Source organism: Diabrotica undecimpunctata, chromosome 10 (genome assembly GCF_040954645.1).
Source record: "Diabrotica undecimpunctata isolate CICGRU chromosome 10, icDiaUnde3, whole genome shotgun sequence".
Lineage (NCBI taxonomy): Eukaryota > Metazoa > Arthropoda > Insecta > Coleoptera > Chrysomelidae > Diabrotica > Diabrotica undecimpunctata.
Genome location: NC_092812.1, coordinates 1534053 through 1551402, shown reverse-complemented (window position 1 = coordinate 1551402; position 17350 = coordinate 1534053). Strand labels below are relative to the sequence as shown.

At 36.7% G+C, this 17350-nt stretch overlaps 2 protein-coding genes across 2 annotated transcripts in view; both read right to left on the bottom strand.

The window, feature by feature from the left end:
- Nucleotides 1–3865: 3865 nt before the first annotated feature.
- LOC140452249 (uncharacterized) lies at nt 3866–4525 on the bottom strand. The gene has a single exon (XM_072546388.1). It carries the CDS (start codon nt 4523–4525, stop codon nt 3866–3868), a length of 660 nt encoding a protein of 219 aa, XP_072402489.1.
- Nucleotides 4526–14698: 10173 nt separating this feature from the next.
- The window catches only part of LOC140452329 (membrane-associated tyrosine- and threonine-specific cdc2-inhibitory kinase wee-1.1-like), a 173330-nt gene continuing 170678 nt past the window's right edge, over nt 14699–17350 (bottom strand). The window contains exon 7 of the mRNA XM_072546515.1: nt 14699–14920. Coding sequence (XP_072402616.1) covers nt 14834–14920 — 87 coding nt within the window. The 3' untranslated portion in view covers nt 14699–14833. The remainder of the gene's footprint in view (nt 14921–17350) is intronic.

The following is a 17350-nucleotide window of genomic DNA, read 5'->3' as shown; positions in this document are numbered from 1 at the left end:
ATACCGGAAGTTACTTATAAAACATACACACACGTAACTAATAGAATAAAAATATAAAATAAAAATAATAAAAGAATACTTAATACAAAAATAAAAATATGTGTTCAGGGACGTAACATATACAGGGTATGGCACATAAACGGCCAACTAGAAATATCTCGAGAACTAAAGGTAAATGAATCATGAAAATTAGAACGCAGGGGTTTTGAAGAGTGACCTATTTAATGAAAATATTTTCATTTATTTGTTACTTCCGGCGATACCGGAAGTTACTTATAACTTTTTTTAATAATACACCCTGTATATTTTTAATTTTAGAGATATTCTTGTTATTCTGAACATTTTTTGTTGATAGTTCCCTATAGCTATTATAAATCGTTTTTAAGTTATAATTGTTTTTATCAAAATTACACTTTTCTACCATGTATATAAAGTTCAATATCCTCTAATATAATTTGTTTAAAAGTTTAAATTTCTTAGGAACTTATTAACCACATACAGCATTATCGTTTAGATTGTCAAGTTGGCTTTTTCATTATACAGGGTGCTGTCAAAACTGCCATAAAATCGGCATCCTAAATTTTTGCCTAATTTCTTTTTTTCAAATGGGACACCCTGTATGTGATTTATTTTTTTAGAAAAATATATTTTTTACTATAGATCTGTATTAGTACTCCCCATACCTATCTCTTGGAGTTTTTCAAGAAACTTTATACATTTTTGTCACAAAAAATTTATTTATCAAATAGCTTGGAATATTCTGAAAAAAATATCAGTTATTGCTAATGTTTAATAGTAACCTTGTTGAATGCTATTGGGTGACAATTATAATAATAATTTGACTAATTTTCTTGACAAAATAGTAATGGCTCATTTAGGATATACAAATAAGGATTTTTTAAATTTAATTATAATTTACAGTGAGTGGAACAGAATAGTATCCAGAACTTGTCGTGTTTTTGCTGAGAGATATCCTGAGAAACCTCGACCAAATCGTAAAACTGTAAAACGTTTGTTGAACAACTATTTCCCATTTGGTCAGTTTATAAGTTTATAAGTAAATGGACCCACGTCGATAATAAAGAGTTACAAATAGATATCTTGGGATATCTTGCTGCTAATCCAAATTCATCCTTACGGTAATCTCAGCAATTTTTACAGGTATCGACTCTAACAATGATGTAAAAAATATCATCGGATCCTTTATTCGTATAGACTAGCTGAATATTTACATCCTAAAGATTATGTAAGACGTGTAGAATTTTGTAAATGGGTTTTAATGAAATGCCAAAATCAAGATTATACAAAAAATTATTTGGTGTGATGAATCGAACTTTACAAAAAATGGTATATTTAACCGCCATAACAGTCATTTTTCCAGTGACGAAAATCCTCAGCTCACGTGGGAAAGAAAATTTCAAGCATTCTTTTCGTTTAATGTTTTTTGTGAAAATTATGAAAATATGAAAATTTAAACGAAGAGCCTTACTGCAACATTTTACAGCAAGTAACTGTACCAGACCTGCACGCTTTATATAATAATAAGGCTAACAAAGCTTGGTATTAACAAGATAGAGCACCGGCTCACAATATTCGAGGAGTCGGCACATTACTTGATGAAATATTATTAGCGATAGACGGATAGCTAATAAAGGTCCGTTTCTCAGGTCACCAAGATCCCGTTGTCACCGTTAGATTACTATATTTGGGTATATGTTTAAAATGAAGTATTCTCTGAACCTGTCACTACTGAGGAAGCTATAATAAATAAAGTCCTTCAAGTTCTTAACGAAATAGATCTTCTTCAAGTGACATCTCCGCGGCGGAGGTCGGCAATCATCACAGCTATTCGGACTTTTAATACGGCTGCTCTGAAAAGCTCATTTGATGTACATCTGTACCACTTTCTCAAGTTGCGCAGCCATGACATTATACGCCTCCGTATGCTTCTCATTCCTTGGATCTTTCCCTGCATAATCAGTTGGAGCAAGATGTATTTCTCTCCACGTGTAATATGTCCGAGATATTCCAATTTCCTTGTTTTAATTATATTTAAAATTTTTATTTCTTTATTCATCCTTCTCAGAACCTCTTTGTTTGTGACGTGCTATGTCCAAGATATTTTCAGAATTCTTCTATACACCCACAGCTCGAATGATTCCAGTTTTTTCATTGATGTCGCATTCAAGGTCCAAGATTCCATTCCATAAAATAAAGTCGAAAAAACATAGCACCTCGCCAACCTAACTCTTAGTTCCAATTTTATATCCCTTGTACATAGCACTCTTCTCATGTTGTTGAAATTTGCTCTAGCCTTTTCTATTCTGATTTTGATCTCCTGAATGTAATAATTTGTGGAGTTAATCATTGTTCCCAGATATGCATATTTATCCACTTGTTCGTCTTCTTGACATTCATTGTTAAACCATACTCTTTTCCATACTCCGCTATTCTGGTCACCAGTCTCTAAAGATCTTCAATATTTTCGTCTAAGATCACAGTCTCGTCTGCATATCTAATGTTGTTAATGGGAACTCCATTTACCTTTATTCCAGCTGTTTTACCCTCAAGAGCGTTTTTCAGGATCTCTTCGGAGTAGGCATTAAAAAGAATTGGCGACAATACACATTCCTGTCTCACTCCACATCTAATTTTAATTTGATCTGACAGCTGTTCGTTAACACGTACTTTTGCTCACTGTTTATAAGGTATGTGCAGGTAATATGGCCACCTTAAGAACTTTTGTCCGTATTTGTGGCCAAATATAATTTTTTTAAAATGTAACTGTTATTACAGTTACATGGGTTATCTAAATATATATTTATTGTATAATTTTTCAAAAATTGATAAAAATATGATATTTATGACTAATTAAAAAAATACTGCTATTGGCCATATTACCAACATGGTGTCGCTAATATGGCCACTCTACAGAAAGTAAATTTTTATATCTAATTATGAAGCTTAACACAAAATAGAATAAAATAGTTTCAGATTTTTTAACAGTTTTATTACATGTTAAGCATATACAGTACAGAAACTTAATATTGTCTTATTTTTCACAATCAGGGCATAAGAACGTATCAATTTTATCTTTAGCTGTGAGACCCATGCACTCTTCGTGGATATAAGTGCTACATACGCTACACAGTCTCATATCTACCATCCTGTCTTCCTTGCATTATTTGCAGAACCAAGATTCTTGTTTTTTTGTTCCCATTTTATTAGCAAGCAAGGTCTTAAATTTGTTTTTTGGATTGGGTAATTTTCATAGCATTGACGAGACTCTTTTACCATCTGTAGTATGCGTATTGGCTTCAATATTTTCTGAATCACTTTTTCCAATACATCTACCGAATAAATCTTTAGTAACAACTTGGGCTCGACTGTTGATAGCTGGTTTTCTAGGCTTTTTGTTATCGTTCTTTATTGCTGCATTTTCAGGTGTTTCGAGCATAATTGTGAATGAAGTATTTTGGATGTTTGAGAAATCACTGTAATCGTCTTCTGAATCAATAACTTCATCACTGCTAGAATCATGCAAACTAAAGGATAAGTCAGAGTTGCTACTATCAGTGTCTAGAAATGGTTTTTCCGGGCGATTCTTCTTTTGAAAATCCGAAGTAGAGGGACGACAAGAGTTACTACTATCAGTGACCAGACATACTTCTTTTGAGTTATTTTTCGGTTGTAATCCCAAAGTAGAATGACAACGGTAATATTTTTGTTGAATGCCTGAAGTTGATGGCATGGATAAATCATCTGCTTTATTACAAGCGTTAGTTTCTGATAATGTGACATTCTCTTTATCTTCCTGATGTTGGTATGTGATAGTACTAGGGGCAAACGCTATCTCTGGGATAGCTTATGGGTTGAATGGATAAATTCCCGTTGAAGAAAACCCCGATTTTATATTAGATGGTGTCATTGTTTTGTCCCAAACTGTAGAAAAAATTGCCCCAAATCTCTGTTTGGTAATAACACGATCGCTATGAATAGAATAATATTTCATAACTTCATCATCCCAGTAATATTCAAAGGCTCTAAATACAGCTTTGTCCATTGGTTGGAGCTCGTGAGTAGTATTACTAGGTAAACAGTATAGAGTAATTTCGTATCTTTCGGCAGTTTCTACAATAGTGTGATCCAAATGATATCTTGCACCATCAAATATGATAATACATGGACCAGCAACCTTAAATTTTGAAAAGTGTTGAAGCCAAACTGAAAACGTTTCAATATTCATGCTACCTTTTGCAGTCATTTGAACAACAGCACCTGGAGGTAGTGAGTCAACACATTCTGGCTTACTACGTTTACCCTTAAAAAGTACCATTGGAGGGATTGCTGTACCGAGAGCATTACCACAAGAAACAATGGTAACACTTTCTCCATGTTCGTTTGCAACAACATGTACTCTTTTAGCCCCTTTTTGCGCCAAAACTTTCTGCTGGTGGTGAAGTGTTAACCTGCAACCTTTCTCGTCTACATTATATATCCGTTCGGGCTTATCAAGTATGTCCATTTCTCTTAAAATACCTTCCAGCTTAGTAAAATGATCTTTTACAATAAATTTATTAAGCTTTTGTGCCCTAGCCGGATTTAAGTTTTGTGCTTTCCTAGGTCTGATTTAAGGATTGCGCTTCATAAAACCACGTAGCCAATAACGACCAACTATTCCTTTGCTTTCTTGACAAGGATTTGGGATATTATTGAGTTCTGTAAACCGATATACACACTTACAAAGTACCCTTGCAGTAAGTGGATATCCAATTTGCGAAAGACGGATAATACGTTGAACTAATTCTGCTTCTTGGGCATTTGTAAGTAGGTATAGTCTTTCGCCCTAGACAAGACTTTACTTGTTTTCCCTCTTCTAAATATCGTCGAAGTGTCCGCCTTGGGATGTGATATGTACGACTAGCTGTGTTAACTGCGGTCCCATTTTCCACCGCTCTTTCTGCTGACAAATTTTCTTCCGTCCAGTTGCCTCGTAGGCCCCTGCGCTGATACTGGGGCACTTTTTATTTCTGTAATAAAAGAAATAATATCAATACAGCAAACAAAATATGCATTGTAGAGTAATATGGCCACGTAAGATAAATATGGCCATGGCCATATAACCCTACTTTTCACCTGGCCATATTACTCAACACTGTATTTTGATATTTTGTCTAAGAAAAAATGTATTAAATCAAAATTTATACAATAAAATAAGAACATGTACATGATTTTGAAGGTATACAAAACATGTAAGTACAATTAATATATTAAAAACTTACCTATTAGATTCAGTTAAGATTTTTTTAAAAATTACGAAATTAATAACCACCTTCTGCAATGACGAGTTTTCACAACAATGGTGTATGGTTCTGACGTATAGAGAATGTGGCACCATCTGTTTATCAATTTCGGCACTAAATGTGTAATGGTATTATTATGCTAATATCAAGAGCTCTACCGTTTAAACATAAAAATAGTAAGAAATTTGTTGGATGGTCATATTACTGTACGTGGCCATATTACCTACACCTATCTTAGTATAAATTTGATATGATCCTGAGGTCGTCAATCTTCTTTGATTTCAGGACATTCATTAATTATTGTTTATGTCGTACTTTATCGAATGCTTTATTATAGTCAATAAAACATACGTATATATCTTGATTGACGTCCAGGCATCTTTGTATCAGTATATTAAGTAAAAAAAGAGCATCACGCGTTCCTAGGTCTTTGCGAACACCAAATTCTGTATCATTAACGTCTATGTCCAGTTTGTGATATATTCGGAAACGAAATAGATGGAGAATCAATATCAAGAGCTACTAATGAAAATCTGATTAAAAGAGTCCATAAATGATTGGATGTTGATAAGTAACATTTTGAACATTTATTACATTAATAAGCTGGTGCCCATTTTCCCTAATAGCATCTTTTTAATTGTACAATGTTTAACTTACAATATGAAAGTTGTAAATTAACACAACATGGTCTGCGAAAAAAATTTTTTTGTTACAAGAATGTACAAATTTAATTTATTTGAAAGCTGCAAGCGATAGGTATAGGGAATACTATAATAATACAGATCGATAGTAAAAAAAATATTTTTCTAAAATAATGAATCATATACAGGGTTTCTCATTAAATAAAAAGGAATTGGGCGAAAATTTAGGATGCCGGTTTTATGCCAATTTTGACAGTACCCTGTATAATGAAAAAGGGAAGTTTATACTGTAAATATGAATGCTGTATATGTTTAATAAGTTCCTAAGGAATTTAAACTTTTATTAAAATTACATTAGAGGATATTGAACTTTATATACATGGTAGAATAGTGTAATTTTCATATAAAAACCACTATAACTCAAAGACGGTTCACAATAGCTATAGAGAAGTATTAATAAAAAATGTTCAGAATAAGGAGTATATTTCTAAAGTTAAAAAATATACAGGGTGTCCCATTAAACAAAACGAAGTTTTTTCCAGCTTTCACTATCTTCTTTTTGGTTCGACTCGAGCAGCCGAACAGTACGGACGTGCTCAAGAGAGAAGCGTGCTTAGGTGGGGGCGACTGACCTATTGTCAACGGAGCTTTTCAGCTCCCGGTGGGTAAGACACCGAGTGTGGCATAGGCACTTGTCCTACATATTAGCGAAAAGCGGATGCGAGGTTGTTACTAGTTAAACCGTCGAGGAGCTGTTTTTATAGGCTCCTCGCGGAGGCTATAATAGCTTCGCGTTTGCGAAGAATTCGGGATCACCTCAGTGTGTCGTCAGGGATGACACTGTAAGGCCTTGACATTTGACAAGGTCGGACAGAAACGGCCCCTGCTCCTGAGGTGTGAGAAACAGGAAGAGGGTCCCTCACTGTGAATACAGGGAGTGAACTACCGCGAGGTACCTGGGACGGCACCCAGTAAGCCGTACTGACAGCGGTCAGTTGGTGGAAAAAAAACAGAGTCGTCTAAGTAGAATTTTCTTATATCTTATGAACTATTTGTTCACTGCCTTACGGCAATATGAGTGATATTCCCCCCCCCCCCCCCAGAAAGTGTTGTCACGCAGGTGACAACACAAGAAGAAGAAGAGAATGATTTAGCCGAATCATCAAACCCCTCTGTTGACAGCTCGATCGAGCTATATAATAAATTTATTAAATCGACTAATCCCGCGATCGACGACATAGAAATCGTAATATCTTCTGACGATGACTCCTATCTGCCCGAGTCGGAGGAAGAAAAAAGCGAAATCGACACCGATGACGATATCAATACGATGGACGCCATCGACGAAGAGCCGAGCCCAGCTACATAAACAGCGCTCCAATCAACAAAGGAGTCAGCTACGCACAAGCAGCGAAAAAATCCGCTGAAACCACCTCAGAATCTCCAGCACAACCACAAGAAGTGTCGGTACAGGACGCAGCTACCCTCATCGCAAACTTCCATACAGAGTATAATAACAAAATGATGGAAATGATGTCCATGATGGACAAAGCAACAAAAATGATGACTACATTTGGAGAAGCCGTCCGAAAATGTTAGCAAACCAAAACGAAGATCTACGCATTGGGTCATGGAATTCCGGCGGAATATTCAAAAAGATCAACTTTCTGGATGAAATATTAAACCGATTAGAGCTCGATATCGTAGCCCTTCAAGAAACCAAACTAGTGGAAAGGAAAAAAACAAAATTTCCAGGCTACGATATCTATAGAACGGATCATAGAGCATTATCAGGAGGAACAGCTATATTAGTCAAAAGGGGACTCGAACACGAGCACATCCCAACACCAGACGGACTGGTGACAATGGAAGCCACAATTATTCGACTTAAGGCCAACAACGAAATACTAAAAATAGTGTCAGCTTACGTTAGACCACATGATCCGATTTTCAACGAAGATTTGAGCCTAATACTGAACTCAGAAGAGCCAACTATAATTATTGGAGACCTAAATGCTAGATCTCCCAATTGGTTTGACAGGACGACCAACCGAAACGGAAGATATCTCTGCAACCATCTCGAGAACAGACCGAACACATATGTCATCGGACCAACAGAACCGACATGTTTCCACGGAGAACTCCCTACGTATCTCGACATTGCAATCCTACACAACGTGGGTCAACAATACGAGATACACTCTCTCTAAATGAAGGCGATTCGACACATAACATAATCGTCCTGACCCTGGGCGCAACAGAATTGAACTATTTGCAGCCCCACAACAGAAAGAAAACAAGTTGGCCAAACTTTAGAAGAATTGTGAGCGAGAACATCGGTAACATCCCAACAATTAATAATATTACAGAACTAGAAGACAGTGTAATAAAACTAGAACAAGCAATAAACAATGCTATCGATGCCAGCTCCAAAACCGAAACAATCACAAGACAAAAAGGAAGATTCAGGGATATAAGTATAGAACTTCAAAACCTAATCAAAGAGAAAAAACCGGAAAAGAAGAAAAGCCTACCGCACAAGAACGGTAGAAGACAAAAGGATTGCAAATGAGCTAGACAGGGAAGTGAAAAAACAACTTCAAAATCATAGAAATGAAAGCTGGGACTCCTATATCGATGAGCTAAATCCTAACAAATCCGCCTTCTGGAAGTTATCTAAAATCCTCCGAAAGGACAAGAAACCCATACCTCCCCTACACGGAGTAAACGGGATTGTCCATACGGAAATCGACAAAGCCGAAGTCATGAAGGACGAACTAGAAAGGGCGTGTAGAAACAACGAAGACCCCGACGATGACATAGACTTTGAAGAAGAGGTAGAAAGAACAGCGAGAAGACTTAGAAGGAAAAAGGGCAGAATAGGTATTACACATACATCTCCCGAAGAAATAAAGGAACTTATAAAAAATGACAAATGCCAAAAAAGCCCCAGGATCCGACAACATCACAAATAGGGCGCTGAAAAATCTACCAACAAAAGCTATTGTTTATATCACTAACATAATAAACAACATGCTAAAACTACGATATTTCCCAGATAGGTGGAAAGAGGCACACGTAATAATGATTGCAAAACCTGGTAAAAACGGCACATTGTCGCAAAATTACAGACCTATCAGCTTATTATCATCTATAAGCAAGATAGCGGAAAGAGTCATACTAAAAAGACTCAATGAAGAATCACAAATGCTAGGAACCATACCAGAGGCTCAATTCGGGTTCATAAGCGAACACTCCTGTGAATTACAGGTACTACGACTTACAGAATTCATCACCAAAGGATTTAATGAAAAAATGTACACAGCTACAGCTTTTCTGGACGTCAGCAAAGCCTTCGACAGAGTCTGGCACCATGGACTCATCTATAAAATGAATGAATTTGGTTACAGTGAGGCGATGACATGCCTCCTTGCGTCATATCTTGCCAACAGAAGGTTCAGAGTTCGAATAGGGGCAACCCTATCCGAAGTCGGGACCCTGGAGGCGGGTGTGCCTCAGGGAGCGGTGCTGTCGCCGTACCTGTACACCATCTATACGGCCGACACGCCAAAAGAGCCAGACTCTCTGTTGAGTCTTTACGCTGACGACACAGCAATAGCTGTTAGCTGGAGAAACCCGGATCATGCAGCTAATCATCTGCAAAGAGCACTAAACAGATTCCAAAGATGGTGCATAAAATGGAAAATAGCCCTAAATACAGATAAAACACAGGCTGTAATGTTTAGTCACAGAAGAAGTGTACCAAATCGCGAAATTACAATCGAAAACACCCCAGTAGACTGGACCAACCAGGCTAAATACCTAGGGGTACATCTAGATAAGAAGCTAACGTTCACTGAGCACATCAATCAGCAAATACGCAAAGCCAAAGCGTTGAAAAGTCAGCTCTCAACACTTATTGGAAGGAAAAGTAAACTACGATTTAAAACCAAAATCAGGGTTGCGAATAGTATTATCCTGCCAGTCCTAACATATGCATCCGCTGCGTGGGGACACACCTGTAAAACAAACAGGAAAAAGATACAGACTACTCAAAATCAAATAGTCAGAGATGCCCTTAAGATACCAAGGTACGTACCCTTGAGATATGTATATAGAGACTCAGGACAAACAAGAATCCTACGCACGCTAGACGAGAGAGCGTATGAAATTTTTAACGGACTAAGAAACCACCCCAGCAGAATGTTAAGAGAGCTGACTAACTACAATGAAAACACAAGGACGGTACACAGAAGACCAAAACAACAGATAGCTCGATATAGGGAGAACCCGAACGAATAAATAAAGAATGAGATGGTTGCAAGAAGAACGAACAAAGAAATGCAGTCAATCAGAAAACACACCAAAAAAAACTCTGGCGAGAGGGTACGCTTTTCTTTTTTAGGTTTTTAGGTTTTTAGGTAATTATAAGTCCAATATACACCGGGATGTGTGAGAGCATTATACACTTGGGAATGCACACCCCAATACACGCACACAAATAGGATTAAGGAAAAAAGGAAAGAATTGTTGCCCAGGCATTTTATAGTCCCGACGCCACAAGGAAGTCCACAAAAAAAAAAAAAAAAAAAATGTGTTTTCTGATTAAATAACGTAAATTAATATTGATACATTCATACTTTTCATTAAACCGTTTAACGTAAATTTACCTTCTATAGCAAATATAGAAGGGGCCCGCCAGTCCTTCTATATACCGCTCCGCGGACTAGGCCCTTAAGGCAGATCGAAATGAAAGATCTACTCGCGAAATCCGAGCACTGAGGTCATGTGCGGCATGCATGGGCTTGGTGGCCGGACCCCTCTCGGGTGCTCAGCCGGCGAGGAGAACAAAATTTATTTTGCCAAATCGGCGGCTGAGTGACCGAGCACACACTCTTTTCCGGACATAGAGTCATCAGCTCAGGCTGATGGCTCTATGGTCGGAACACACGCTCTTTTTTCTTTTTTTTAGGGACTCAAGTCCCGACGTAAAGCTAGAGTAAAATCAATTGAGTCAGTAAAGTAAATAGGGAGAAAAGCCTAGATGTGGCTACCCCTACAGTTAGGTGGCATAACCACATTCACTAAAAACCGAGGATGTCCTATTACCCAGGGCATCTTAAGTAAATTTCAGATCATAAGCCTCCTCACGTAAGTCACACGATGAGGAGGGGTGGTGGAAAAGCCTGGGGGTCAGATAGGTACCACTTCGACTAGCGAGGTGTGACCGGTTTGATCTTCGGACATGTGGATCCCATTCTTACATTGGTATACACATGTTCCTAGGGGCAGGGTTGATCACTGCGTGTGTGTGTATCTTCTTTTTGGTATACCCTTTTTCTTTCTCCTTTATATCTATTTAAACTTTAATACTCATAGAATTTGTAGATTGATTATTGAATAAACTTTATTTAGATTTATTTAATTTATATAGTTTGGCTGAACTTTGGCTTTTTTTCAGGCTTGCTTGGATACAAGAATCGTTTTCTTGCAGTTGTGTTTAAAATATTGTAGAAGCCTAAAAGCACTTTTTAGAGGGATCCTCCTTACATTTATGTTCTAAGCAGCATCATCTTTAAGGCTACGGGTGGGGGCACAAACGGGCCTTTGTACTTTATGCAACTCTACTATTGCATTTTGCTGGATTATGCAGCGCAGGATAAGTATGCTTGGGTCTGACAACGGTTCTTCTTCTTCAAGTGCCATCTCCGCGGCGGAGGTCGGCAATCATCATAGCTATTCGAACTTTTGAGACGGCTGCTCTGACAACGGTTAGATATGACCAATTAGTAATTTTAGTTCTGGTATATTTTGCAGATACTTAATCTCTTCTCAAATAGTGTTGTTCCATCCATGGTCAAACTGCCAAGTTGAATTATGATTTTTTCCTACTTATAAATAAAAGAAATTTAATTTTCTATGAGTTTGGCGCATAAATCAGACTAAATTTGATTGATGGCATGTGTTATATTGGCTTTGATGGCTGCTGTGATTTGTGGCTTATTCATAAAGAGCTACGACCTAAGAACTCCTCATCAGCAATATAATCTAGCCTTTAACGTTTACTGCTAAACATAGACCTATTGCATGCTTTTCCACGTAGTCCGTTTTGCGACATCTGAATCCAATTTAAAGTCCCTATTTTTATATCATTGGCGCCTCTCGTCAAGGGTCAGACATCTGTTTTTGTTTTTGCTTGTATGCGAAGTCTTTATTTCAAAATTCGTTTCGCCCTCCGATCATCAACTGCTCTTGCTACATGACCTGTCAGTTCCATTTTATTGTTGTTGTTATTTCAATAATACTGCTACTACTGATCTTTTGCGTACTTTAACATAAAGTATTCTATCATATAGAGAAACCCCCAACATCATTCTCTCCATTACTCCTTCCGCAACTTGTAGTTTATTCACCACTGTTGTTCATGAGAGTTTAAGTTTTCTGTACCATAGGCCATCACTGGCAGAATGCACTTGACTGATTAAATACTTTTTTTTTAGAAACGTCAGAATCTTTGATCTAAAAATATTCTTTATATTTCCAAATGTAGCTCAAGCTAGGTATATTCTTCAGTTCAGCTCTATTGTTTGGTTGTCTCGATTTATTCTTATCTTATGGCTCAAATTCTTAAATATGAATGTTGTCTTTATGGTCAATTTTAAAGGTGAGAGTCAACTATTGCAATGTGCCTGTCTTAAACTGAGATATGAAGACTGGAACAAATTGGTTATAAATTATGTTTTTGAAAAATTTATTTTAAGACCCACTCTTTTTGTGGCAGTATGGAGCTATTGGAGCATTATCTGTGCCTGTTCAAAGCTGTCATAGCTCTGAGAGATATATTTGATAAGGGATATGTATCGGTGGTCTATTCTATATTGTGTTATAACATAAACCATTTTACTTTGTTTGACCGTGTCAAATGCTTTTTTAAAGTCGATAAAGACAAGTATCACGGGTCTATTATATTCAATGGTTTTTCTAATTAATGACTTAACGGTTTACAAATGTTCTATTGTTCCGTATTCAGCTCGAAATCCTGCTTGCTTACAAAGTTGATAGGAGTCTAGTTTTGGTGTCAACTTAATAGTTATTATCTTCAATAAACAACTCATAGTATACTTATAAAAAAACTATATATAAGTATACTATATAACTATTTATAACGAAGCTGAAGAACTATAGTTCTTCAGCTTCGTTATATTATGTCCCTTTTTGTGCATGACTACAATGACAGCTTTATTTTATTAATACGAAAGGAGCCATTTTGGTTTTATCATTAAGTTTCAGTGTAAACAGTATGATTCTTGGGTTAATTCCTTTAAGCTGTTGGATATTTTTAGTGTGTATGTTATGTATCATAAATCTAATGCCCATTTTTTCTTTGTTCTCATATAGAAAAAATGAAGCTCTGATTTTATAGATGCACATTCTTCTCGTTTTTTGTCTGACTTCATAAAGACTCACAACGTCTTATTTTATATGTTTTAAATCCTCTTATACTTTCAGTAACTTTTCCTTCGATGACAGTGTTCTTACATTGTACGTAAAAATATGCATTTGTCGTCCTAACTAAGGATCAGCTCACTTCCGGGGACTCACTAAGGCCTGTGTTTTTTTTTGCCAAGCATGTTAGGATTTTAGCCACACTCTAGAGCGCTGAAGGTTGAAGTTTTAAAGGGTGAGATTGAAAAGGGTATGAGGGCTTGGCCCCCTCAGGCAAGAAAGAATGAGAACCAGCGATTAACATAAGATGTACGATAAGCTAGCACGAACTCGGTGACCAGTTTATATCACCTCCACGTGAGACGACCATGCCCTCGAATCGATCGTGCAGAATGTCCAATATTGCATGAGATTTGTAACAAGTAGCACTGTTTTGTTGAACTCACATGTCGTTGGTGTCCAGATCATCCAATTCAGTCGAAAAGAATTGGATTATCGTCGACTAATAGGGATCGCCGTTGACGGTGATACCTTGGCTAACGTCGTTCTCAAAGAAATATAGGCCGACGACCCCGTCAGCTCAAAATCTACACCAAAGAATGACTTTTTCGGGATGTCTGGGACGCTCTTGGATCTCATTTAAAGTGGTCTCATCCTAAATTTGGTAATTTTTTTCTTGACGTAGCCATTCATCCCAAAAAATGAGCCTTGTTGCTTCACAACATGATGATTTGTCAATGAACACTAGGGTCAGTTTCCAACTGCTCCAGAGCTCATTCACCAAACACAAGTGATTTTATCTATGGTAGTTTATTTTCAGCTTCTAGGTTAGTTGAATTTTATGCGAGTTAACGTTACCACGCTAAATTTTCCAAGTTTCGGTCTGTGAAAGGTTCCAATTATCTTACGGGCAGGGGCGATGTTTTCGGTAAGTCTTGCATTTCCTCGACGTACGGGTATTGATTGATTGTTTCCACCACACTGCGAATAGTCCTCTCAGTAGGATTATGAAAACTGTAAAATGGGTCACTATATTTCTCCATACTGATTTGATAAAATAAGTTGAATAAATGATAGCCACTTTAACACATTACGGTTTAACAATTTGGCTGCTTCCAACTTCAAAGTTTTGTAGTTCCTAGTTGAAGGCCCGTTATTTGTACAAATTAAATAAAACATAAAAAACTGGAGTATTTACAATTCTTTAAATACTTTTTTTTAGTTAAGGAAAATACAACGATAATATACTTTGTTAATAACAAAGCAAAAAACTTAAAATACAAACCAAGAGAATTAAAATTTAACCTAACAAAACAGATAATAAAAATTTATACTATTTGTATTATACATATGAGATATAAATATTTAATATTAAATGAACGCAAATCTAGAATAAAATAGGAATCCTAAATGTTCCCAAAAACTTCTTTTTAAAGCATTAATTCATGGATTCTTCGAACAACCAGGTAAATTGAAGCAATCTTCCGATGATTGTGTACTAATCACATCTATATCTTCCAAATTCTGTGTCTAAAAATTACACAAATAGTTAAAGTTATATAAAGATTTATAAATTATAAAAAATTATAGGCTTTTCTAAAAACACGGATCTTGGTAATAAATAGTTATAACAAAAAGATGTTAGCTATATAATCTAATAACAAGCCATAGAAAAAAAACACCGTGCCGGTGTAGTTTCCAAGAAGGAGGGGTTCTGAATTGAGTAGGGGCTCTTCAGTACTTCTTGGAAAACACACTCGGAGGGGGGTAGTTTTCAACCTCAACACGGCGCGTCCCAATGGCTGATAGAGAACGCCCTACAGATATGTAGGATAGGTGTGAATAAGGCTTTGCCAAATAAACACCCGCGGATCAACTGAGAGCATGGCATAGGGCAGCAGCTATGTCATTACAGGATCGGAGCAGTAGAGAAAAATCTCCTTACCGGTCTGACACTGAATAATCAAAGGCGGTAATTATGATTTAACCGGTTGTGATATGCGAAGTGACCGAACGAAAACCGGTAAAAGTAATCCCCCATTTGTTGGTCAACAGCTATGGGTGAAAGAACTAACATGTGTTAGGGCACTTCATTGCCTTGGAGCTGAGAAATTGACTTCAAAGGCGGAAGAGCTAAATTAGCCAACGGCGTTGAGATGTGGAAAGCCAAGGGATGACTACCACATTAAAGATCCGTAAGGATATCCCTAGGACACCACAATGGCTGAAAATCCAAAACAAATGGCCCTTAGTCCCGGGCATCCTTTAAGTGGGGAGAGGGTGCTAAGAATCCCCTGGTCAGCCAATAATGTCCCAAAAGTTAAAAGGATCGGTACGTGGAATATTCGAAGAATGTACCAAGCAGGCAAAGCAGCAAATACTATTCAAGAAATGACTCGCCTGAACATAGATATTTTAGGATGCAGTGAAGTTCGATGGACAAATTCTGGAATAAGAATTATAGATTAACACCATATCTATTATTCTGGAGACGACAAAACAAGAAACAGAAATGGGGTAGCGATAATAGTAAAAAGGGAAATAGCCAAAGCAGTAATAGGATTTACGCCCATATCAGACAGAGTTGTGCTATTGAAAATTCACTCTGGTCCCTATAATATAAACATCATTCAGGTCTACGCACCGACATCAGAATCCACTGAAGAAGAAATAGAAAATTTCTATCAGATTCTAGAAGACTCCCTAAAACTGATCAAAAAACATGAACTTACTATTATCATGGGCGATTTCAATGCCAAAATACTACAAGGTACAGTCGAAAATATCGTGGGGTCATATGGTCTTGGCATAAGAAACAAAAGAGGAGAAAGACTAATCCAATTCTGCCAAGAGACGGATATGGTTGTAAGGAATACATTTTTTAAATTACATCCGAGAAGACTTTATACATGGAAAGCACCCGGTGATATCTCAGGAAAAATCATAAGAAACCAAATTGATTTTATCAACATAAACAAAAGGTTTAGAAATTCTATCACTTCAACAAAAACATATCCAGGCGCAGATGTCTTCTCAGATCATAGTCTATTGATTGCAAATATCAACATACGACTCAAAATAATTCATAAGAAAATAAGGCCCAAAATAGATATAAGACTACTAAAAGAAAATGAAACCCAGAAAAAAGTAAAAACAGAGATTAATAAGAATTTTGCGAAAATAGTTGAAGACACTACTAGAGGCATAGAAGAACAGTGGAATCAAATGAAGATATCTAGTACCACAATTGCGCATGAATATCTAAAATCAAAAAGAGAAAAGAAGCAAGAATGGATGACAGATAAAATATTGCAGATAATGGAAGAGCGAAGAAAATTAAAAAGTAGAAATGACAACAAATACAAAAGTTGCATAAGACTATACTAAAGCAGATAAAAGGAGCAAAAGAAGCATGGCTGACTACAACGCAAACATGACGATTTCATGCACAAAAAAATTAAAGAGGTACAAAATATCAGAAAACAACGCAATACAGGCCTAGTTGTGGACAATGAAGGCCAGATTTTGAATACTATTACAGATAAATTACGAAGATGAAAAGAATATATGCAAGAATTATTCAAAGATGCAGCACGAGGTCCGACTGAAATAAACAATCCCTACGGCCCAGAAATAACAAACGAGGAAGTAACTATGGCCATTAAGCAGATTAAAGATGGGAAATCACTAGTACCTGATGAGGTGCATGGTGAAATTTTAAAACTATTGGAGGCACACCAAATCACAGCTCTTACGAAACTATTCAACAACATCTACGAGACTGGTTACTTACCAAAAGACTAGCTACTATCAATATTCATTCCACTTCCTAAAAAACCAAATGGTAGAAAATGTGAAGAACATAGATTAATTAGTTTGATGAGCCATGTACTTAAAGTACTCCTTTCTATCATTCACTCGCGCATGTACACCAAATGTACTGAGTAAAGTTCAATTTGG

Coding starts and splice junctions, on each gene's coding strand:
- LOC140452249 (XM_072546388.1), bottom strand. CDS start 4,525: ATGGACATACTTGATAAGCCCGAACGGATATATAATGTAGACGAGAAA.